Source organism: Cinclus cinclus, chromosome 11, assembly GCF_963662255.1.
Source record: "Cinclus cinclus chromosome 11, bCinCin1.1, whole genome shotgun sequence".
Lineage (NCBI taxonomy): Eukaryota > Metazoa > Chordata > Aves > Passeriformes > Cinclidae > Cinclus > Cinclus cinclus.
Window position 1 is genome coordinate 22,331,422 of NC_085056.1, and position 23,724 is coordinate 22,355,145.

A 23,724-nucleotide genomic window follows, 5' to 3' on the forward strand; every position below is an offset into this window, starting at 1 on the left:
AGTATGATCCATCTTTGCATTGCAGAACATAGCCATATATTTAAAGTCCAACTAGAGGCCTAACAATACTAGCTACTTACTTCAGACAAGCACTTAGCTACTTTCAAATAATATAAAATTTTTAGCACCTGTATCCTTTGAGTCTGCCATGAATTGGGTTCTGGGTTTTCAGAGTTCCATTGTTGCTCCTTCCAGTTTTGTTGAGGCATTATCGTTCATCTGCGACATCCTGCCTCCACAATGGCTTCTGCATCCCCAAAAAAGACGTCGACACCTCGTCTTTTCTCCAGGGAAAGACTGAAGTCTATTACTGTAAGTACCCACTGGGGCTGTGTTGAGGCTGGAAACCCCCCTCGTGTCCCTCCTCTCCCTGCCCTGCCTGTTGTGCAGCAGCACTGTGAAGCTGCAGAACCCCTCCCCACCTCTCTGTGCCGTGTTCCTGTGGCTGGGGGCTGTCCTGGTGCAGTAGGGAACATCGTGTGTTTCTTCAGGGACAGCCCAGTGTCTTGCCTGGCTGTGCCACCGCAGCCAAGTTAAGCCAGGTTCAGCCAATGTAAAGCTGAAGCCCTGAGCATGTGCTTCTTTCCCTTTCCATTTCCCACGGTGATTCCTTCTGTCAGGCTGGACACTCACCTGTGCTGCTCTGACCAACCTGCTCCTGGGCATGTGAGGATGGGGGGGGGGAAGCTCAAACTCTGCCCAAAGCCTTGAGAGACACAGCTGGTCCCAGCTAGGGGAGCTTCCACACCAGCTGCTCTGTCTCATCTCCTGTGTGGGGCACAGATCCAGCCCTGCAGACAGCAGAGGAGGAGTCAGGGCCACAGAGGTCTCATGGCTGGCTGGAGCTCACTTGACTGAAGATGCCCCAGTGCTGAGGTTCTGTCAAGGAGATCCCTTTGGTTTCTTCTGTGGAGGCATCTGTGAGCCCAGACAGAGAACACAAATGCTAATTAACAGAGAGAACTAAAACTTGGACACACTCCTGTGCACCTCACTCTTGGTACAACTTGGCTTTCTTGTGTCTCTTGGACTCACCCAGCAGTGTTCTCTCCACGCTGTGAGTTTTGACTGTTGTGCAGGGATGGAGTTAGGGGAGTTCTGAGAGCTCCTCCCAACTCTCTGAAAAGGTCACTGCCTCAGTCCAATGACACAAAAGAGGAAACAGATGCCCAAAGAGCAGAAATCCCCAAACATGTCACATCTAATCACAGAGAAGCTAATGGCACAGAGCCATGTGTTTGGAGCATGTGCATTATGAATTTACTGATGCTAAGTATTTCAGCAGGTAACTTCCAGGGCTTCCAGAACTATCCTAGATGATGGGGTCACAAATTATTCACCGGTGCCACTTGTTCAAGGAAAGCCTTTCTGAACAAGTGCATCTCTGAGGTTCTAGCTAACTTTTTTCTTTTTTTTTTCTTTTTTTCTTTTTTTTTTTTTTTTTTTTTTTTTTTTTTGCCTTTCAGCTGCTTCCTTCTAAGTTCCTGAAGGAGAAGTTTCTCAATGTGAAGAAGGTGGCCAGCACTGGGGCGAGTTTTCTGCCCAAAATTGGCCCATTTCGACACATGAGTGAGACTTGTCAAAAGGTAGCCTTTTCCTGCTCTTTTCTATTCTGTTTGATGCAAAGTTGGAAGAGGGCGTGTGCTTGTGACAGGCTTGTCTCCAGCAAAATACTTCAGTGTCCAGGTCCTGTTGTCATTGCCAACTGCTGGTAGTGGTGGACTTGGAGTCCTGATCTGCACCAAGCCAACACAAATAACCTCTGCTGAAGCTGCTGGGGTTTGCTTGAGTGTAGCTGCCATTGCTAAAACAAGGGGGGAAAGGCTGGGGACACAAAGACACAAAATTGCCATTTGCCATTCTCCTGCTGAAATAGCCACCTCTTGCTTTGGTGTGGTCACCATCAAATGCTTGGGGTCTTAGGATTCCCTCCAGAGTGGCAGTGTTGGCCTTTGAAGGCCGAGGACCTGCAGTAATTCCTTCAGATTTAACAAAACTTAATGTGTTAATGTTTTGGGTTGGAACAATGTGTTGGGACCCGGATGGGGTGTTTGATTTTGCAGGCTGCCAGATGTACAGGGGACTCCCCCTGGGCAGAGGCAATGGATGTGCTTTATCTGGATCAGTGCCTACATAGAGAGGTGTGTTTAAAGCTGCCTTTCTTGCAGGACTGGCTCAGTATAAAGCACTGTCCAAACAGGTAGGTGACCGAGGTGGGCTGTTGAGCAGGAAATTGGCAGCAAGAGACATGTAATACATGGGTTAAGGATTGCCCTGGAGAAGGGCCTTAGGAACACCTCAGAGAGGGGCACAACTAAGGGACAAGTGTGCTGCAGCCATTCCCTTCAGCAGATTGTGTCTGCTGTGAAGGCACACAGGAGACCTGCTTGTGTCTCTGCACTGACAGCAGTGCAGCTGGAGAAGGCAGACAAAGCAGGGGAGAGTTTTCTCAAAGCTATGTCTGCTCCAGAAGCATTTGCTGCTGTTGTGGCATTCCAGACGTGCCTCTGCAATGATATCAAATAAGACAGCAATAATAGATTACAAGAAAGCACCCATTTAAAGCTCATGGAAAAAGGAGATACCAACTCTACTCTTACCCAAGTTGCTGAGAAAAGAACTGAACCTTATCATCATTCAGCATTCACTTCATTTGTCTTTTTCCCAACTTCTCTATTACTTTACTTTTGCCTTTACCTATGTTAGGAACGCACTGACGCTTAAATACAAGGGGACAAAATCATTGAAGCAAAAGAAAACTGTTTATTAGTAATGTTTCAGCTGAGGCAGGCGTGTCTCCCTCACCGCTGAGACAAACACACCCTCAAGTAAAATGGCAATCTTTCTATACCCTTTATACCTGTCCAGGGCACTCCCTGTCCTCTTTGCCAGTGGATGGGTACTGGGGAACTCACGTACTCTCCAGACTGCCAAATTTCCTGTGCCCTCCCCTCTCATCCTACTTCCTTTTGGTCAGGTCTTCAAGCCCATCCCTCTCCCAGCTCACAGCAATAACCAACCAACCAACCAGAACAATCCAAACCACAAACAACACATAGAACCAACAACTTTCATTCTTTCACTTAATAACCTTTTGGCTTCAGCAAAATATCACCTCATCTCTCACACCTCCTCTGGTACTGTTCTCTTCTTACTGATGTCTAAGTTCTAGATCAAAAAAGATATTTGCAACTGCGTTGGCCTCGGTTTCTCAGAGTAAAGGACATCCCAAAATTGTTTCCCAAGGGTCTGATGTAAATTTGCGGGTTTTACTGACTCCATGAGTGCTCAGTCAGTGCCCCAGACCTGTGTGATCACATGGGCACAGAGCTGTGCGTAAGGTAAGTGCTGCCTGGCATTCTGGAGAGGAAACCTGGAGAAATGCATGCCAAAAGAGCAGCTTGGCTTGAACCTGCTCTGTGTGGCCCAGCAGCTCTTGATCAGCTCAGAGCGGAGGTGGGTGAGCTACTGTTTCCCCAATGTGTCCGGGGCACATGTGCTCACCCAGAGTGTGTACTTCAGTGGGGATCAGTGTAAAATTCTCCTTCATGAACCTTCCTCCCAGCAGCTGAACCTCTCCCTGCTCTCTCTTGCCTCTCCAGTTGTTGCCAGTTCCTCCGATAGAGAGCTTGCTCCAAGTTTCCCCACCAGAGATGGTATTTCAGAAATTCATCGCTCATGAGGTCTCGGAAATGGTACTGTCTCTCACAAACAAGGACAAGGTAAGTGCTGGCACGTGGAGCTTCAAGACTGTGCTGAATGAGGAGAGTGGTGTAATTCCCACAGTGTACAGCAAAGCGAGTTATCTGCTGCAGCACATGCAGAAGAAAATGTCGCAGGTGGAAATCTTTGTGTGCTGGGAATTCTCCACTGACTTTGGCCATGCATTGATGGTATCCACTTCAAAGGAGTTTCCTTCTCTTGAAAGCTCTGGATTGATAGGAATGCTGGGGGCTGTACAGCTCTTACCTGCTCTCATGCTTTGTCTTGAGTGTATGCCACATCCTGTGTCTCCTTGGCTAATCTGGGTTCCTGGGAGGACTCTCTGCCTCTCTCAGCCTGTTTGGCTCCCTTTGTGCAGCTCACAGTCAAAGCCCAGAGGCTGAGTCTTCTCCAATTTATGCTGGAATCACTTCTTATTAATGGCATTGGCACTGCAGGATATGTGTTCTGAGACATCCCTGCAATCAGACTGATGTAGCAGAAGCAGGAGGAGGCCTTTAGGTGCCACTTCAGGCTCCTGCTAAGCTTCATCCAGCTCCACTCAGGTTTTCCAAAAGCAACATGGCGCTCTGCTTTCCTTTTGGAGAAACCACAGCACATCCAAAGCCACATGGTCCTAGAGGTTTTCATCTTCGCTTGAAGAAGTTGAGATTGTTTTGCAGTTTCCCAAGAGAGCTGAATGGGAAAAAGGTGAAAATGTCAGCAGTTGTGTTCCACTGTAAAGAGGAAAACTGAGACCATTTGAATTTCAGTCAGGGAAACATTTTCTCAAATGAAGCTTGTGCCAAGGGTGGGCTGGTGGGAAGAGACAGGAGGGTCTCAAAATCAGCTGGTTTTGACTTTTTGAGAGCATGTTACAGGTGCTCAGGGTTGATTATCTAAGTGCTGCAAAATGCACGTTTGCTGTGTCTGTGGTTCCCAGAGGGCAGGACCTGTCAGGAATGCCCAGGAGCCCAGCTTGCCTGCACAGGCAGCAGGAACCCCTGGAGAGCCAAGACTGGCTTTTAATACTGGAACCAGAGTGTGAGTCAGTGCTGGTCATGTTTCTCCAGGAAGAAAATGCCTTTGTAGCCCATAGTTGATGGGCACAGCCTGGCTGTGTTTCTGTCACCTTTAACAAGCTGATTGCTCTCATCATTTTGTGATTCTTCCATGCTACTTTACTGCCCATTTAAATGCTCTTTGCCAGCTCCTTGTTTTAGGGATTGTCTTGCTGTGTTCCTTCTTTTGCTTTTCAGTTTGCTTCCATTCCCAATAAGGCCACAATATTTGGTCTCCTCTCTTGCTGGTCTGCCTGCATGGCCGTATCCCCAGAACTGCCTTACCCAAACCTGATCTGCTAGAAGGGAATTTCTTCCTTCCCTCAGGACAATGTGCTGTTTTGCTTTCCGGTAGCACATCCCCCCTCTGGAACACGACAGCATGGCTGTGTGCAGGCAGAAGCCAGCAGGTGTTTTGGCCTTGTTGAAGATGCAGATCACTTGGTTCAGGGGCTCTGTCCCCATCCTGCTGGTGCTGACCTGCTCAGCCCTTCCTTCCCACCAGACATTGCCCTACTGCCCCTGGCCAAAATGCTGCACCCAGACAGAAGGGGTTCAAGTTCACCCTTGTGAATTATGTGCCTGTACCTCCACAGCTGCAAGTGCTTTGGAAAAGGGGTCAGGGAAGGATGTCACCAGGACATGGACAGGTCTCCTCTTGATCTGTTTCCACAAGCGGCAAAATCATTGTTTCATGTCTTTCCTGCAGTTTACTCGGCTGGTGAAGGTCTACATGGAGAGATCACCTTATTTTGAGCTGTTGTGCCCCAATGATGCATACCGCATCATCCCACCAGGCACATCTTCCCATGTGCGCATCCGCTTCACCCCCGACGAGACCAAGGTGAGACTGGAGGAGCCAAAACACAGAATTATCTCCAATGCCATTGTTTTCCCTGCACTCTGGGTACGGCCCACTCCATGCTGTGAGCTTGGCTCCAGGCTGGGGACAGGCAGCCTGCAGCCAGTCACACCTTGGCATGTGCTGTCAGGCACTGCAGCCAGGCCTGACGGGCTCTGCCTGCCCTCCTTGCACATTGCTGAGCATTCCCGAGGGAAGATGCACAGGGAGCAGTCTGAAAATAACAGAGGGGTGTTGATGGATATTCAGCCATCTCTAGGTACATTGGAAAGGGTTTAATTAGATGGAAAACAGTAGCGGAACAAAGAGCTTTCCTCCTTCCTGGCTGGCAACAGCTTCCCTGCCTCACCCTGGGCTGCAGCAAAGATGGTGCTTTTTCACACCCTCTGTTCTCCAGCCTTGCAGCTGTGCTGTCCCAGAGCACAAGTGACCATGACACAGCTGCAAGGCCAGGCCAGAGCATGTGCTATGCCTGTGAGCCCAGCCTGGCACAGGCACACTGAGCTCTAGGGGCCCTTAGTCAGCAGCAGGTTGCTGAGCTGCAGGGGACTTGGACACCTGCCTGAAAGAGCTCGTGTAGCACAGGTACAACCTGCGGGCAGACCTGTGACCCCAGAGCCTGTGGCGGTGACACTGCTGTGGCTCTGTCTTCATGCCTGTCACTGTGGTTGCTCTGTTAACTGGAACCCATTCCATGCCAAGCATGCTTTTGTGTGGAGGTTTGAATACCAGTGCTGAGGCCCTGGCAAGTCTGATCTCAGCGCTGTGATCTGGAGGCTTGTTCATGCAGAAGGGTTTAGGACATGGCATGGAAGGGAGGAGGGAAACAAAGACAGGCTCTTTCCAGTAGCATCCTGCTGCCTCTTAACACTGTTCTTCTCCTGACTTGGTTGGAGAGGCAAAGTTAGAGTGCAGTTCTGAGCCAAGTGATGTTTCTACACCAGGCCAGAGGTGCAGGAGCTCTTTGGGTACAACTGTTTTCTCATCTTCCTTTTGCTGCTTAGAGTCACTTTAACACTTTGTCCTATTCTCAAATAGCGGGGATAGAAACCTAAAGAGGAATGTCCTGTGTTCCCTAGCCCCATGTTCCTTAGAAGGAACTTAGGAATTACTTAACATCACGAAAATTTAGAGTAAAAATTGTGGTGGCCTAGAGCAGTTCTCTGTATGATCCAAGTGGCACAAGATTTTAGTGCCACTGAGACAGGTTTTGCAAAGTGCACTGCTGCCTTTAAAACGTGACAGTTTAGTACAACTTAAGCATTCATTTTGGGGTGGAAGAGGTAAATTGATGCCCTCGAAGGGTTATAGGAAATGGCTTTTCTTCTGCCATGGGGATGGCACTAAATGCCCTGTGCTGAGACAGTTTCTTTTCCTGCAGGATTATTCCCACGAACTCATCTGTCTCACTGCAAGGGACAGGATAGTTGTGCCTATTCAGGCCATTGCTGCCCAAGCTATCCTGGACTTCCCTGACCAGCTGGACTTCTCAGAGTGCCCAGTCAAGTACAGCAGCCAGAAGACTCTGCTGGTTCGCAATGTTGGTAACGTGGAAGCTCATTACCAGCTGAGCACCCAGAGGTGAGGCAGCTCATCTGTCCTTGTGCAAAACACCTGTGGGTGATAACAGAGCTGGAAAAGAGCAACAAAAGAACCAGAGCATGGGAGCTGCTGCCCTGCAGCCCTGGCTGGAAATGGGCAGGATGTGTGGGGTTTGCTGGTGCTTCTCATGTTTTAAGCAGGATGCAGCCTTTGAGTTTTCTGTGTCCCAGATTTTCTGGAGGCTGCTGGAACCCTCCTGGGCACAAGCAGCTTCTGAAATGGTTACTCAGCACTGTCAGCCAAACAGACCCGTTCTCTGGGAGGCCAGAGGCATGTGGCTTTCCTGTGGTCCCTGCATCAAATGCCCAACATGAGCTGTGTTACAGGGAGCTGGTGCCATTCCTGTCACTTAAAGCTGATCTGATTTCCCTTGTCAGCTGAGGGCATCAGTCACCTCTTCTGTTCTATGACAAGCCTTTGCAAGCCAGTTTAAATTTTCAAACAGATGATTTAAATCTCTGAATAAGGTCTTGCCCCCATTCTTTGAGATTTCTTTTTAAATACTCTGAAGTTCCTGTATTTCTGCTGGGTTTTCATTTTAGTTTGTGTACAATGTTTGCCAAAAGATCATGAATTCTTCCTTGGGAACCTTCATAAAGGGTGAGCTCCTCTAATGCCTGTCAACATACCACATGCCCTTAGGAACATGCACAGGTGTGTAGGAAATACAAGATATTTAGTGAATATGTGAAAAGCAATTGGGCTGATTTAGAAGATAGAAGTATAGAAGTACAGAATAACTTCTGCTGGATGGGACCTCTGGAAATCATCTGAGCAGACCCACTGCTCAAAGCAACACCGGTGTCTGGGGATTGCAAGGTTCCATTGGGAGATCTGGACCTGTCTTTAGATGCCATACAAGAAAACAAGCATACAAATGGACCTAGTTAAAAAGCAGAAGAAAACAACCCATTAAAAACTCCCTCCCTACCTTCTCTTTTCTGCCTTTTGGGTGCAGTAGTGATTCATTGAAAGGGTAGATCTAGATCTAGATCAGGATGAGAACTATCTTAAGGAACAGATCACAATTAACAGATAAAAGGCCAAAATTTAGCCTGCCAGCCCCATCTCTTGGTAGTGGTTTCTTTTGGTTCTAGCAGTGTCAGCGATGTCTTCTTCACAGCTCTTCTATCTGTGGCCTCAGGGAACAGCTTCGTGATGTTGGCTGAAATTCAGAGGAATTAACTGCAGAGCTTGTGTCCTTGGGTCTTGGGGAGCCAGGTCTATGTGAGAGATGACTGCTACAGCACTAACAGGGGAGTCTGCTGGGTACAGCCTGGGGTGGGATGTAGGAGATGCAGGGGCTGATTTGCGCTCAGTTTTTAGTCCTGACAATTGAGTCCTGAACTTGGCTGTATCCTCTTCTCTTGATCATTTGAAAATAAGAAGATCCCCTCTTTCTCAGGTGACTTCTGAAGTCACCCCCAGGACTGTTATTCCCATCCTGTCATCTGAGGGCAGGAGTATGTAACATGGGGCAAGAGTGGAAATGGGATGGATTGAGATGGGATGGCATGGCATGGCATGGCATGGCATGGCATGGCATGGCATGGCATGGCATGGCATAGAAAGTAGTGCTGAAGTGTGGCCAGAAATTCCCTTAACTGGTAGAATCTCTGTTCTGGTGAAATTTTTGGCAAAAGAATAAGGAAAAAGTCCTGTGCCTTGCCCACATCAAGCCCCAGCAGAGACCTGCAGCAGTCCTGGCATCACTCCTGGGGCAGATGCAGGAGCACGTACAGTAATCTAGCTCTGGGGCTGGTGGGGTCTTGTCTTCCCTCCCCTCTTTCCAAAGTCTCTCGTCCAGCATATGAACAGTGCTGGCCCAAGGCTTCTCCCTCAGCCAGTAGTGATGTTCTCACTGGTGGTAATGGGAACAGCTCAGGCCCATAACTGCAGCAAGAGGTCCTTAATGAGCACAACCTCAAGCAAGTTCATCAGCTGTCACTGCTCACATGAATAAAGTTCAGCTTGCCAGATGTTCTCCTTATTTTTGCATGCGATGCATGCATCACCTAACTCCACAGAACACACTCTTAAGTGACAGATTGACCACCAACAAATCACCGAGGCCAGGAACTTTTGTTTCCTCAGTGGTGCTGCAGAAGAGCACAAAGCCCAGTAGCTGCTGGGCAGAAGCACATTTCACCTGAGCTGTCCCTGAGCATCAAAGTACGGAGCCTTGTGTTTGTCAGGCAAGAGCTGTTGACCTGGTGACCAATCCTAATTGCTCCTGTTAAATCCAAAGTGCACCAACACATCTGCATAATTATTTCCAACACATTGCACAGAGTTTGTCTGGTGGGCCAAACAAACAGTTACCAGCCTGGATGACAACCCAGAGTCCCAGACTGCATTGCTGGTAAATACTCAGAAAGCTCCTGTTCTGCTTCCTTGATGTGCTCCTGATAAGGATGCTACATTTAGCTGTGATTGGATCCTTCACACTGTACATGGCATCCTCCTTTTGGGTCTTGTTTCCAAAGTCACTGTATTCTCTGCATTTGCCCTCTGTTTCAGAGTGTGGACTGCTCCTTTTCTTAGAGCAGCTTCCATTGAAATGCTGATAAAATTTGCCCTTTCTAGGCTAAATCGGGATGTTATCAAGGTAAAATAAACCAAAGAACCACACTATAAATTCACAGTAATTATTCCTTGCTCTTCAAGGAAAAGTTAATTCTCCCTGTCTGATTCCTAGGCTGTAATCTCACAGGACAGGTAATGCCCTAACATTTGCATCTCTTGAAATGAGGTTTATAGGCAGCAGGAAAAGGGAAATTCCTGAGGCAGTCGGTGTCAAGTTGTGCATGCAAATAGCTCTTAAACTTCTCTGTGCTTTTCACAAACCATTCTCTGATGGGATTGCTGGCAGTCAGACCCTTGAGTCTCCTTGCAGGGGGCTGGATGCAGAGTACGGGGAACATGAGGTCATTTTATCCCACAGGATCTTCTGAGGGCTGGATCTTCTCAGAAGTGGGTCAGTAGCTGTTCCTGATCCTGTCTGTTCTGTCTGTCTTCTGTTGACTGTGATCTGTTTGCTCCCTGCTTGCCCAAGTGAGCTGAAGTGACCTGCACTGCAGAAGGAGTATCATCCCCAGATGTGGCCCTGAGTCCTGATCTCTGTCTTTGTGTTGCAGTCCTTTCTGCGTGATTCCAGACAGGGGAACTCTGGCCGCTGGTGACACCATGCAGGTGACAGTGGGATTTCACCCGCTGACGGTCGGTGACCATTCCGGGTCCCTGGTAGTGTGCTGCAACACAGGTGAGTGCTGGGCACTGCATGGGGCACAGGACAGTTCTCCACCATCACTCCCTGTTGTCCCATCCCCCTCGATTCCCTCTAGGTGTACCACCACCCCTGTTACAGCTTTACCCCAAAGAAAACTGAGAACTCATTGGTGTTTAGGGGGTTGATAAAGTGGATCCCCTCTAACAGGGCAAAGATTTTTGGAATCCTGTTTTGCTGGGAGTTGCTGAGTAGAGGAAGGAGGAATCCTGATTCTCCACTATTGTGTGGCTATGCCTGGGTGCAGTTAAATTATTTTATTGTTGGGCAGTGCTGTATGTGAGGCGTGAGGTCTCCAGCACAGTCTCTCCAATGCAATGTATTCCTTGCACACCTCTGTCCCCATCTGCTGCTTCTCCATTGGCACGGACCCTTTTTCTGTTTTGGCCTCTACACACATATCTAGTTTCTGTCCAATAACATTTTCAGGCCCTCGAGTTCCTGTTTGGTGACAAATCAAGACAAATTTTTCCACGTCCCCATTTCCTAGGCTGCTCATGGATGTTGCAAATTTCTCACATCTATCTCCCATTTGATTTGTAGACTGAGAAATCCCATTCATTCTTCATATAGACGCTGCTCTGTACTTATTAATATTTCTTTTGTCCCTTTTAAATTTAATTTTAAATGGGTCTTGAGATCAGAACAATACAAAATATTTCAAGACTGATGTGGCTGTGGGTTTGGACAGGGAGATAATGATGATGATGATTTTCATGGTGTTCATTTTGTAGAGTTTTGTCATCTTGCAGAGCCGGGCTGGTTGTGTTTCCTCACCTGTGTCCCCTCCTGCTGTGGGCTGTCATTTCACTGGTTCCTCTGGGCCTCCTTTTTCTGCCCACATGCCCCCAGGCATATTTGCTTGTCAGCAACAAGGGGTCCAAGGGATCAGGAGAGACAGGAGTCTCGTGGGATGCCCAGGGGAGACCCTGGGCAAGGCCAGACTGAACAGGGCTCCTCAGCGTCACCTGGAGGGCTTTGATGCAGAAATCCTGGTGATCTGAGTGGGTCACCTGAGCACATCTGCCCAATCTCACTGTACATACTGTCACCTTGGGGCCAAACCTCTACCAACACAGTGAGAAATAAGGTGTTTGAGGAGGTGCCCAGGACATCCTCACGCTGTACACACAGAGCTCTCAGGATGTGATAAATGTACTGATCCATAGAATGGTCATTCAGCTAAAAACTGTGACACTTCCTTGTGCAAACTGTGGTTTGCTCAGCTCCTTGTGCTTCCATCAGCAACTGAGCTGAGCAAAGACTCCTCTTTGCTTTGTTCCAGGTGAAAAAGGTATCTGCACAAACCTTCACGGAGAAGCTGTAGATGTCAACATTGGGTTGAGCACCAATTCCGTGAAGGTTGAGAACACTTTCATCACCACATCAAACTACACAACCGTGCTCATCGAAAACAGGAGTAACATCACAGCCCACTTCCAGTGGAAGACTTTTCCTACTGAGGAAGATGAGAATAAACTGAAGAGAAGGTTGGTTTGAAAGATGCATTTCAGAGAGATACATGGCCCAAGACTAAATCTAACGTATGGCCTCAGGGGGGTGTTGGTGCTTTTGAATGGTTTAGGCCAAGTAAAGCATCTTTGGTATTAGGATGTGTGTCTTGGGCTTCAGGAGCTCAGCACTCAGCATTCCATTTCCATTTGTACTCCAGCTAAGGATAGCATTTTGGGAAGGGAAGGTTGATTGCAGTGACTGGATTTCCTGAAGTTCTGATTGGGCTTTTGACTCTAATCTTCTTCCCACATGATTTGGCAACATCCTTAAACATTTCCTGAGTTGCCAGCCCCTCTTTCCAAAGGTGATACACCTACTACCACCCCCCCCCCCCCCCCCCCCCTTAGTTCCTTCAAAAGTTCCTTGCCCATCCAGGCTGGTTGTGTTCCCTGTCAGCTCATCTTTCAGCACGCAGGGACAGTCTGTTCCTGTGCCTCCAAGACTTCTTTCTTGAAGTATGTCTATCCTTCCTGGACCCCTTTGCTTTTAAGGGCTGTTTCCCAAGGTACTCTCCAAACCCGTCTCTTGAACAGGCTGAAGTCTGCCCTCCAGAAGTCCAGAGTGGAAGTTTTGTTGATGCCTCTCCTTGTTTCACTGAATATTGAGAACTCTTTCACAGTCACTGTACACCAGACAGTGGTGAACAGATGAAGTTCATTAGTTCTTAGGGAATCTCCTGCTGATATCCAGTACCTGGGTCCCAGGGAGGCAGCAGACTTCCCTGTGGAATGGATCTGGTCAATACACAGGGCCCTCAGTTCCCCTTACAGGGGAGTCACCCACTACCACTACCCTTCTTTTCTTTTTCTTTTCTTCTTAGTACTTGAGGCTGTGATCTGGCTGACAGACAAAGTGCAACTGGGACATTCTCCAGACAGAATTTTTTCTTTAGTGTCATTTGCCTGACCCTCTGGATGCAGGGCCTCATACCTATTCTGTCAGGGCACTGGGTAGGTGATAGGGGTCAGGATATAATTTTATTGCCTCTCCAATAGAGAGCCATTTCCATTCCCCACTGTCTCCTAGGTCTCCTCCTTCTGCCTGATTGCAACAAGGGCAAGGCTCCTCTGACTCCTGCTGAGCTTCTCTCAGGGTTGGAAGGGTGTAACTCCACCAGTTAATTTCTGTTTTGCTCTCCCTAATGCTCCTCAGCCTTTGCACTTCCTCCTAAAGCTTTGCCTCCAGACAGAGCAGATCATTCACCTGCTGACACTGCACGCAGGTGTCTTTTGCACTATCCTCTGATATTAACACCAGGCTCAGACCCTCCTTGCAGCCAGGGGCTGGACAGCTGAGTCCTTCCTGGGGGGTTCTGTTTGAGTTAGTACACTCTTGCTGGCAGAAGCAGCAATGGCTTTTGATCATTTGTAAACCATTGCTGGGGGGGGGAGGGGGGGGGAAGAAAAAGAAGAAAGAAAGAAAGAAAGAAAGAGAGAAAGAAAGAAAGAAAGAAAGAAAGAAAGAAAGAAAAAGGCAATCACCTCTCAACCAGCCAAAAGACACAATCCACTACACAACGAGGGTGGCTGGCTACACCCTTTCTGCTCAGCTGCTTGCATGAACTGAAGTGCAAAATTGAAAAAACACCACACAAACTGCTGTGCCAAAACTGCCATGTAAAAACTGCTGTGCCAAAACTGCCATGCCAAAAAACTGCCATGCCCAAAACTGCCTTGGCAGAACTGTTGTGCCAGAACTGCCATGTCCAAATTGCCAAGCTCCAGTTTCCTTTGGGTCAGGTCGCTCACACTCCCCAGAGTAATTTAAAATTGCCTCCAAAGCACCAGGAGATGGACCCTCACCCACTTGAATGGCTGGCAAGAGGATCCTTTAGTGCCCTGGACTTCTTGGTTTTCCACTGTTCTCTATCTACTTAGACAGCATCTCACTTCCATACAAGCTCCCCGTGCTAAAAGAAAATCCTCTTACCTTCTCTGGCTACTTTCCTGGGCTGTTGATTTCCATTTTTTCTCATTTGGCTGCCTCAGCCTGAATGCCAGTTGATCCACTTTTCCCTCTGAAGCAACTAGGTTTCCCCAGGGTAAATTTCCAACTGGTTTTGGTTTTGTGGGTTTTTTTCCCAGTTACATCTGTCCACATGCTAGTTAAACTATCACCAGGACATTTTCTCCTTCCTTCCTTCCTTCCTTCCTTCCTTCCTTCCTTCCTTCCTTCCTTCCTTCCTTCCTTCCTTCCTTCCTTCCTTCCTTCCTTCCTTCCTTCCTTCCTTCCTTCCTTCCTTCCTTCCTTCCTTCCTTCCTTCCTTCCTTCCTTCCTTCCTTCCTTCCTTCCTTCCTTCCTTCCTTCCTTCCTTCCTTCCTTCCTTCCTTCCTTCCTTCCTCCCTCCCTCCCTCCCTCCCTCCCTCCCTTCCTTCTTTCCTTCCTTCCTTCCTTCCTTCCTTCCTTCCTTCCTTCCCTCCATCTTAGGGATGGTTTTATCTCCAAGACCACTGTCCTGCTGTCACAGAAGCTTCTGAGATCTCAGAGCAGAGAGGACTTGTTTATGAGAGGAGGTAGTGCAAGATCCTTTCCCTCTCAGGACATTCTACTACCATGTACTGGCATGGGACCCAAAAAGCTCTGGATCATGAAAAGGTCTCTCCAGGAGTTTGCTGTCTCCCTCCTGCACAACAAAGTCCCTCGCTCTCTCAGAGCCTCTCTTTTCATCCATATAAAACCTTGAATGTCACTGAAGGGGTGCGGTGTCTCAATTAATTGATTTCCTTTGGAAGTGCTCTGGGATGCTCTTGTGAAAGACAGAGTAGGGAACAGGCCAGGTCCAAAATGGAAGAAACAAAGAGTGATGCTGGTAACACGTAGCTGCAAACCAGCATTGTCTCCCCTTCCCAGGGAAGTCCTGCAGTGGACACTCCGTGATCTTTATCTGCCTCCCCCGAGCAGCTCAGGGGTAGGAAAACACAGTTGAGGTGCCTGGGGGATTCTCCCTCAGTTTTGGCAGAGGCTTTGAGCCAGGGGGTTCTTCTGAGGGGTGCTGGCTTTCCAAAACTCTCCTGAGCTTGCAAGTGTGAAGTAAAACTACCTGCTGTGCCAGTGAACAAGTTATCCTCTCATTGATTTGGGACCCCCGTGGCTTGGGGTCAGCACTTGCTGGGGAGCTGCTGCTGCTCCTCCCCAAGTGCTTTGCTCTCCTGCACTCAGACTTCTCTCTGCAAATGCGTGGTTTATTAAATGATCTGCTGGCTTTGTCTCTCCCTGTGGATGCAGGCAGTGCTATTTTCTGCAGCCACTGACAGAGGTATCGCTGGAAAACTTCATTGAGGAGAAGAATATAGAGCAGGAGAAGGGCTATTGTGAAGATAAAACTGCCCTTGTGAGCCACACAGTCCAGGAGGAGATGGCAAAGGTGCAAGAAGACCCCATGCTGTTCTCCGATGACATTTTTTCCATTGAACCAGTGGTAAGTGATAGCATTTTCCTCCTCTTCCTCCTCCCTCTCTTCCTCCTCCCACCCTCCCTCCCCATCCTCCTGGATGCCGATGCACTCACTCAGCAGATCCTCAGGTGGATCCATGTGCTGGGAGGAAAGACATCAAGTCTCTGGTGTGGCTGCAGAGCTCGCTGCTAAAAGCAGTTCTGCCCTGCAGGCTCAAGGCAGGGAGCCTGACAAGGCTGAGCTCTGCTGCCAGGGCTCCAGCTCAAGGGCACTCGTTGCGTGTCCTTGCACTGTCCACAGGGACCAGTTCTTGTAGGTACGTGGTGTGCAGGGTTTAGCAGAGGGTGTTGGAGCTCTGCCAGTTCCCATCTTGACCTGAAGCATGCAATGGTTTGCTGGGAAAAGGAGGCCAAATTCAGCCCAAGGTTAATCCTAGAAATGCCAATCCCTTCCTGCATCCATGACTTGCACTATTTCTGAGTCTCCCTTCCTGTGTCATCTGTGAGCCTGGACTCAAGGCTGGAAGGTCTAAATGGGCCTTTTGAGTTCTCTTGCACACAGGGACAGAAAGCCTTTCCTGTTTGTGCAAGCAAACCCCCATGTCCTGCCATCAACCAGAGCCCTGATTCTGAGTATTGGTATGGTGAGAGATGATGAATGCCTGGTGCCTGCACAGTGCAAAATCCCTTCTCATCCTGGAGTAAACCCTAGAATAATGCCAACCTCCGCTTTCTTTCAGAACACGGGAAACTATTCTTTTTATTTCCAAGGAAGGGGATCATGTTCTCTTCTTGAGAAGAGCCACCAGTGCACAATGGCAGTTCCACACTGCTGTAGCTGACAGCAGCATGATGTGACAAAGAGCTTGCTGTGTCAGAGCAGTAGGATTGTTGTGGAGAGTGGGAGCTGATCAGCTGAGCATTAACACACACTTCCAGCACTGTGTTGAGCTGGGTTTGGAGTGTTTCCTTGGGCTCCTTGTGTTGTTCATTCATCATTGATGCTCTAAATAAAGGCTTAGAGGACTGAGGTTGAAAACAAGAAATGTGAAGTTGGAAGATTAACGTTTTGCTGTCTCTTTGTGCCTTAGGAGGGAGAAATTGGGCCGAACTGTTGCACCAAAATCAAGGTGACCTTTAAACCTGTAGAAGCACTGGAGTATCGAAGTGTGGCTTACTGCAACATCTCAGGTACAGCTCCTTTCCCCTGCTTGTCTCACCCACAGTGAAGCCATGGTGCAAGCCTGAGCCCGCTGGGCTCCCCTGTAACTGCTGGGAAGAGTCCCTGCTCAGCAAGGCAGAGCTGGCACATTCCCACTGTCCCTGCAGCTTCCAGGGAGTCTCTCGTGCAAGGCCAGGGCTCAGAACACCTGTGTCTGGATTACTGATCCCAGAACAAGCCAGGCAGTGCAGGGAGACGTTTTCATGCCATGACTTTGCCAGCATTTCCACAAAGGCCAAAGAGCTACAGAGCAGAACAGCTTTAGTGAACCAGCACTAAGCCCCTCTAGACCACTGACCTCCAGGATGGGTCCATTTGACATGGATCCATCATCAGGCAGTAGGAGCTGAGTTAGAAATGTGCTCCCTGCCCCTGGATCACATCCCACTGCCCAGACACCAGCAGACCAGAGGTGGCTGAGCCCTGCTGAGCCCAGGGTGTTTGTAGAAGGACCACCCTCAGCCAGCAGCTTCTTCTCTCCCTGTGTGGCAATTGTCGCCTTGCAGCTCTGTCTGTGGAAATAGAACAGAGTGCCGAGTGTCAGAAGTTGAGGGCTTTGGCAACAAAGTCGTGTGCTACTGGGCTAGACAGTTTGGCAGTTGCCAAACCATGAGCTTTGTGCCTTCATTGAATGGATTTCAAAGCTCCTCTAAGCGCATAGGAAAGAAGCCATAGAATCATAGTAAGTTAATGATATTAAGGATGGAATGGACCTTAGTGGCAAGACCAGGTAGCTCCAAGCCCCATCCAGCCTGGCTTTGAACACTTTGGGGCTGGAACCTCCACAACTCTCCTGGGGAACCTGCTCCAGTGTCTCCCCACCCTCACAGTACAAAATTTCTTCCTAATATCTAACCTAAACTTCCTTTCTTTCAATTTTCCCCATTACTTCTTGGCCTGTCACTACAAGACATCAGGGATATTTTAAACTCGGCAGATGGGTGGCTAAAATTGGAAAGCAGCCCAAGGAATGGCTTAGAAATTGGAAGTCAGCCCCAAGGAATATCTCCCAAGGGAAGAGAAGAGTCCAGATCTTCTCCTGTAGCAACAGGAGCTGGTTGCATCTAGCTCAGAGTCAGGGACTAGCATTGAGGCAGCCTGGAAAATGCAGTATAACAGAGAGAATTATTGTACTGAAATGGACATCTCTCCCCAGGCCGAGAGAGCAGGCTGCCCCTGCACCTCATAGGGGAAGGCCAAGGACCCTTCGTTGAACTCAGCTCTCATACACTGAACCTTGGGAACATTTTTGTCAACACCCCCTACGTCTATGAGGTGAGCAGCAGGCCTAGGGATGGATCCTGATGGCTCCTGAGGCAGCAGCAAGCCTGGTGGATCTGTGGAATTCCTGCCAACCTGGCTAGTTGTGAGCAGGGAATATTTGATGTACTGGTCAAATCTGGGAGGTCAGGAAGGTGTGTCTGTTGTTCATGAAACCCCAATCCCTGCTTTTGTGTGGCCTTCCTTGGGGATCAGCTGGGAGGCTTCCTGCAAAACAGCCCCCTGGCATATGAAACCAGCACTGGGTTCAAAAAGCTGCATGTTCAGAGGCTTTTGTGGCAGCTCCAGACACAAGGCACCTTTGTACTGAGCTGTTCAGAAGCAGCTGGAACAAACTGGCTACGTTTGAGCTTCGGTCCATTGCAAACGATTTTCAGTCAGGTGTCTCCTGCTTATTCCTGGAAGTCACAGGAAAGCCATCCAGCCCTCTGGCTCAGTGCTGGCCCTTTCAAAGGGCTTGGCAGTTCTTCCCTTGCTGACCAGTCCCGCACCACACTTCAGCCTTGGTGCATCTCTGACTCTAGAAAGAGAAGAGTGTTCCTAGGAATAAAGCAAAGGATTTTTCTACCTATTTGCCTTCCCCCTCCCCGCCACAGTAGTGTCAAGTTTGCAAAAGAAAACGGAGAACAACTAAAAGAGGTAAAAAATGAGGCACTACATCATGCCAGACACTTTCAAGAGCTTGGCTGTGGAAGGGAAAGACATGCTGAGTTTTCTTACCAAAAGATGGTGCTGTCTATACATTTTGATGCTGATGCCTCATTTTCAATGTATTGTTTTCATGATATGGGACAAGGTGAATGAGTAGATGGTACTGCTGGAGCTCTGTTAACTGGGGCAGCAGCAGCAGCTCTGTGGTGATTCACTGTGCAGCTGCAATCACCCCATGCTGCTCTCAGGGCCAGGTCTGAATGAGCTTGCTGATGCTGACCAGAGGTGGACTGCTCTGTGTCCATGGGATAGCCCCAGAGTGACTCTGGTTATGTGGAGTTAACACTGCTTTGCATGCAAACCCAAAGGCAGAATTTGTCCTGTTGTATTTTTTTGATTTCTGCCATTCAGCATCACAAAGCATCTTCTGCTGCTTTTTCTGGGTGTTAATTGTGTCACTAGACAACAATTCACACAAAGGGAAGACTGCACGTGCATTTCCGTTTTGCTTTCTTGCTGCTGCAGGTGAAACTGATTAACCAAGCACCTATTGATGCTCCCTTCACCTATATCTGTACAACTGCAAACGTGGGCTACTGCTTCAAGTTTGCACCTGAGGAGGGCATCATTGCACCAGGTGGGATCCAGACCATCCAGATCTCCTTCAATGCCACCGTACTGGGGAGGTTTGAGGAAGAATTCCAGTTCAGTGTGGCTGGATCTCCTACGCCTGCAATCCTGACAATCAAGTAAGGACTCTGGGAGCTTGCTGGGCACATCTGTAGCTGTCTCTGGGACATCCCCCACCGACCTCATTTTGGGGTTAAGAAGAGAAGAAAGGTGCTGCCTGAGGTCCTCATCTCTCCTCTGATTGTGGCATTGCCTTAGGGGGGAGGTGCCTGCTGCCCTGTGTGCTACCTGAGAGCTGGAATGACACCTCCCTGCAGGGATCTCCCTCTGCCTTGGGCCATAGCAGGCAGTGGGAGGGATCAGCTTTGGGCAGTAGCTGCTCTGGGATGTCCCACCTGAACACCCAGCAAGGCTCCCAGGGCTTTGGAGATGGGCCAGCCTGGGTGATTCTGCACCAGCAGCAGTGATTTTAAAAACTTCTGTGAATAATCCATCCCAAATGGGCAGCAGCAGCCTCACCTCACCTCTCATGGCCATGCTGTGGGGGACAATCTGTGCTCCCAACTCCTGTGCAGAGAGTGCTCTGGTACCTCCTTTCCACAGCCAGGAAAGGGCTGATCCCGTGGGCTGGTGCCATTGCAAGAGATAATCCTGGTCCAGTAGAAGGGAGAAGGGGTGATAACAGGGGAGGCCAAGCTCAGTCCTCAGGACCACAGCAGCATGAGGGCTTGTCCCTGCTAGCCCGAGCCATGTGCTGGAAGGATGATGTAGTGTAAGCAGGAAAGCTGATGCTGGCTGCACTGGAGCTTTGGAGCTGGGCTGTTGCTGTTGGGAGGCCCTGGATCAAGGCAGCAAAGAAACAAAAACAATCTGCAGTCCATTATACCAATGAGATAAGGGAGATGGATAAAAAAGGACAAGCAAGTGATCACTTAGCAAGAGAAAAGTGGTGAGTAGGTCTTCCCACAGTAGAGAAACAATTATGCTGGCTTTGTCTTTGGAGTACTGCTTTTTTATTTTGGAAATTAAGAGGGAACCATCCACCATCAAATGATTGATTCTCCTCTGTCCCTCCCCCAAAGTGGTCACAGGATGTTATTGCATAAGCAGCTTTCTCCTTGAGCAAGGGCAGGTGTGCCCTGTTGAGGTGTGTAGAGCAGAGCCAGTGGCAGTCCCGTGAACACAACAGAAGGCACAGTTCACAGGTCCTGGATTTTTAACCAAAGGCCGAGTGGGCATTGATTGGCATCAGCCATGAAATAAACTCGTGAGTGTTGTGCAGCTTCAAGTGCTGCTTTCAGTGGATGTTGGGGCCTGTCTGCTGAGTTCAAGCACAGCTGAGGTGGTGTGGTAGATTCAGGACATCCACGTCCTGAACGGATGAAGTGCAGTAGCTGTTGGCTGTGCCAGCTGGTGCACTTGTGACAAGCTGATCCTTTCCTGAAGCGATGCACTTCACTGGGCTCCTCTGAGAACGAGCTGTGCTTTTGGAGCCCCGAGCACACTTGCTAAAAACAAAAAGTTGCTGACAAAACAGGCGAAGGGCAGGTCTTTGTATGGAAATCCGAGGGAAGGTTTATTGGGTCTTGAAGGCAGTCCAGGGACAAAGACAAAACTGGGTTGAGGGCAAAGGGTTAACTATGGGACGAAAGAGGCGCGTCCTGAGGATCAAGGTCCTATAGGGACAGGGAAAAGCAGTGCAGAGGAGGGGCAGCCAACCAGGGGAACCAACAGGGTAACAGGGCTGGAGCAATATGGGCATATCAGGAGCAATAGCGATCAGGAGAAGGGAGAACATTCTAGGAGGAATAGCAATGAGGTGAACAGGGGCTGGACAGGGGTGGAACAACTCTACAAGCCAAGAGAACTTCAGACATCAGCATGTGCCTGCAAAGGCCTATGGGAGGGAGGCACTTCTCACCCCAGCCTGGAGGGGTGTTTCTCCCTGCCTGCTCCTGCTCCTCCAGAGCTGAAGCGGCACAGCCCCAGTGGCTGGCTCCTGAGCCTCCGTGCTTTCCTCTAGGATTCATCTGTTGACTGGGTAGAATTGTTGCTGCTGTTTCCAGAGAATTCTTGAGGCTCCCTTGACTCCATGTCTCAAAATTCTGTAATGATTGTGTGGGTTAAAATCTGCTGAGAAAGTTCCTCCATGGGAACACCAGTTACAGTTAAGAAGCAGCAAAGCAGGGAACCTGTGGCTGGAAAGGCTGGTTACAGAAATTTGTGGGGACACCTTTATGTCTGTCATCTTACAGATGGGGAAACTGAGGCACAGAGCCATGTCTGGGTGTGTGTTCAGGGTCCTTCATGGGACCACCAGCAACTTGGGGGCTTTTCCTGCCTGCCCTGTGCCCGAACCCCATCTGTGGCTGTGGCTGCTAGCCACTTGGGCTTTAGCTGCCTCCTGTCCACATGACACTGTGCTGAGCACATGGTGGTGTGTTGATCTGAAACCCACAGTGCCCCCGACTAGGTTTTCTGCCCCCAAGCCACTACAGCCAGACACTTTGCAATTGCCTTTAACCAAGCCATTTCCTCCTCATTGCAGGGGACATGTCTGTGAACCGACTGTACACTTCAACGTCGATGAGCTCGACTTCGGTGACATTTCCTTTGGTGAGTGTTCCCTGGGCTTAGACACAGCATGAGGGATCTGTGCATTCCAAAGTGGAACGCTTGAACGTGAAGGCATCCGTCACTCATGTTCTGCCACTGCAGCAGCATCTTCAGGGTGTGAACTCCAGGGCTGCTTGTGCCTCAGGTAGCATTTTGCCATTGTGAGATCAAATAGTACCAGCTAATAGAAAGGCAGTATTTTCTGGTGTCTCCGTCCTGGTTTAAAAGACAAGATGTCTGCCAAGAAAGGAGGGAATCTTGCTGAATGGGAAGATGACTCCCTCCCTCCAAATTATTGTACCTGTGGAATTCCAGGGGTTCCAGGCAAAACTATGGGAAAAGGAATGACAGTTCTTTACTAGAATATAGCAGAACAGCACAAACAACAAGGCAGTAACAGAAGTTTCTAACCTGCCAAGTACTGTTTTTCCCCTTTGGTGTAGTTACGATCACAGGCAGGAGGAGCTGTGGGATCTGGCAGGGCAGTGATCCCCTCCCAGCTGGCAGGGAAGGTGTGGGAAGGGAAGGTGTGGGAAGGTGTGGGAAGGTGTGGGAAGGTGTGGAAAGGTGTGGGAAGGTGTGGGAAGGTGTGGGAAGGGAAGGGAAGTTCCGGGAAGGGAAGGGAAGTTCCGGGAAGGGAAGGGAAGGGAAGTTCCGGGAAGGGAAGTTCCGGGAAGGGAAGGGAAGGGAAGGGAAGGGAAGGGAAGGGAAGGGAAGGGAAGGGAAGGGAAGGGAAGGGAAGGGAAGGGAAGGGAAGGGAAGGGAAGGGAAGGGAAGGGAAGGGAAAAGGGAAGGGAAAAGGGAAGGGAAGGGAAGGGAAGGGAAGGGAAGGGAAGGGAAAAGGGAAGGGAAGGGAAGGGAAGGGAAGGGAAGGGAAGGGAAGGGAAGGGAAGGGAAGGGAAGGGAAGGGAAGGGAAGGGAAGGGAAGGGAAGGGAAGGGAAGGGAAGGGAAGGGAAGGGAAGGGAAGGGAAGGGAAGGGAAGGGAAGGGAAGGGAAGGGAAGGGAAGGGAAGGGAAGGGAAGGGAAGGGAAGGAAGAAGAAGGAAGGGAAGAAGGAAGGGAAGAAGGAAGGGAAGGGAAGAAGGAAGGGAAGAAGGAAGGAGAAGGAAGGAAGGAAGAAGAAGGGAAGAAGGAAGGGAGGGAAGGGAAGGGAAGGGAAGGGAAGGGAAGGGAAGGGAAGGGAAGGAAGGGAAGGGAAGGGAAGGAAGGGAAGGGAAGGGAAGGGAAGGGAAGGGAAGGGAAGGGAAGGAAGGGAAGGGAAGGGAAGGGAAGGGAAGGGAAGGGGAAGGGAAGGAAGGGGAGGGGAGGGGAGGGGAGGGGAGGGGAGGGGAGGGGAGGGGAGGGGAGGGGAGGGGAGGGGAGGGGAGGGGAGGGGAGGGGAGGGGAGGGGAGGGGAGGGGAGGGGAGGGGAGGGGAGGGGAGGGGAGGGGAGGGAGGGGAGGGAAGGGAAGGGAAGGGAAGGGAAGGGAAGGGAAGGGAAGGGAAGGAAGGGAAGGGAAGGGAAGGGAAGGGAAGGGAAGGGAAGGGAAGGGAAGGGAAGGAAGGGAAGGGAAGGGAAGGGAAGGGAAGGGAAGGGAAGGGAAGGGAAGGGAAGGGAAGGGAAGGGAAGGGAAGGGAAGGGAAGGGAAGGGAAGGGAAGGGAAGGGAAGGGAAGGGAAGGGAAGAAGGAAGGGAAGGGAAGAAGGAAGGGAAGAAGGAAGGGAAGAAGGAAGGGAAAGAGGAAGGGAAGAGGGAAGGGAAGAGGGAAGGGAAGGGAAGGGAAGGGAAGGGAAGGGAAGGGAAGGGAAGGAAGGGAAGGGAAGAAGGAAGGGAAGGGAAGGGAAGGGAAGGGAAGGGAAGGGAAGAAGGAAGGGAAGGGAAGGGAAGGGAAGGGAAGGAAGGGAAGGAAGGGAAGGGAAGGGAA

The 23,724-nt window shown here is 49.8% G+C and overlaps 1 protein-coding gene across 1 annotated transcript in view; it reads left to right on the top strand.

The window, feature by feature from the left end:
* The window catches only part of LOC134048163 (hydrocephalus-inducing protein homolog), a 76,679-nt gene that overhangs the window by 1,893 nt on the left and 51,062 nt on the right, over positions 1 to 23,724 (top strand). The window contains exons 3-13 of the mRNA XM_062499762.1: positions 1,467 to 1,586; positions 3,603 to 3,722; positions 5,473 to 5,607; positions 7,007 to 7,206; positions 10,365 to 10,495; positions 11,808 to 12,003; positions 15,254 to 15,446; positions 16,513 to 16,612; positions 17,800 to 17,918; positions 19,101 to 19,324; positions 21,754 to 21,821. Coding sequence (XP_062355746.1) covers positions 1,467 to 1,586; positions 3,603 to 3,722; positions 5,473 to 5,607; positions 7,007 to 7,206; positions 10,365 to 10,495; positions 11,808 to 12,003; positions 15,254 to 15,446; positions 16,513 to 16,612; positions 17,800 to 17,918; positions 19,101 to 19,324; positions 21,754 to 21,821 — 1,606 coding nt within the window. The remainder of the gene's footprint in view (positions 1 to 1,466; positions 1,587 to 3,602; positions 3,723 to 5,472; positions 5,608 to 7,006; positions 7,207 to 10,364; positions 10,496 to 11,807; positions 12,004 to 15,253; positions 15,447 to 16,512; positions 16,613 to 17,799; positions 17,919 to 19,100; positions 19,325 to 21,753; positions 21,822 to 23,724) is intronic.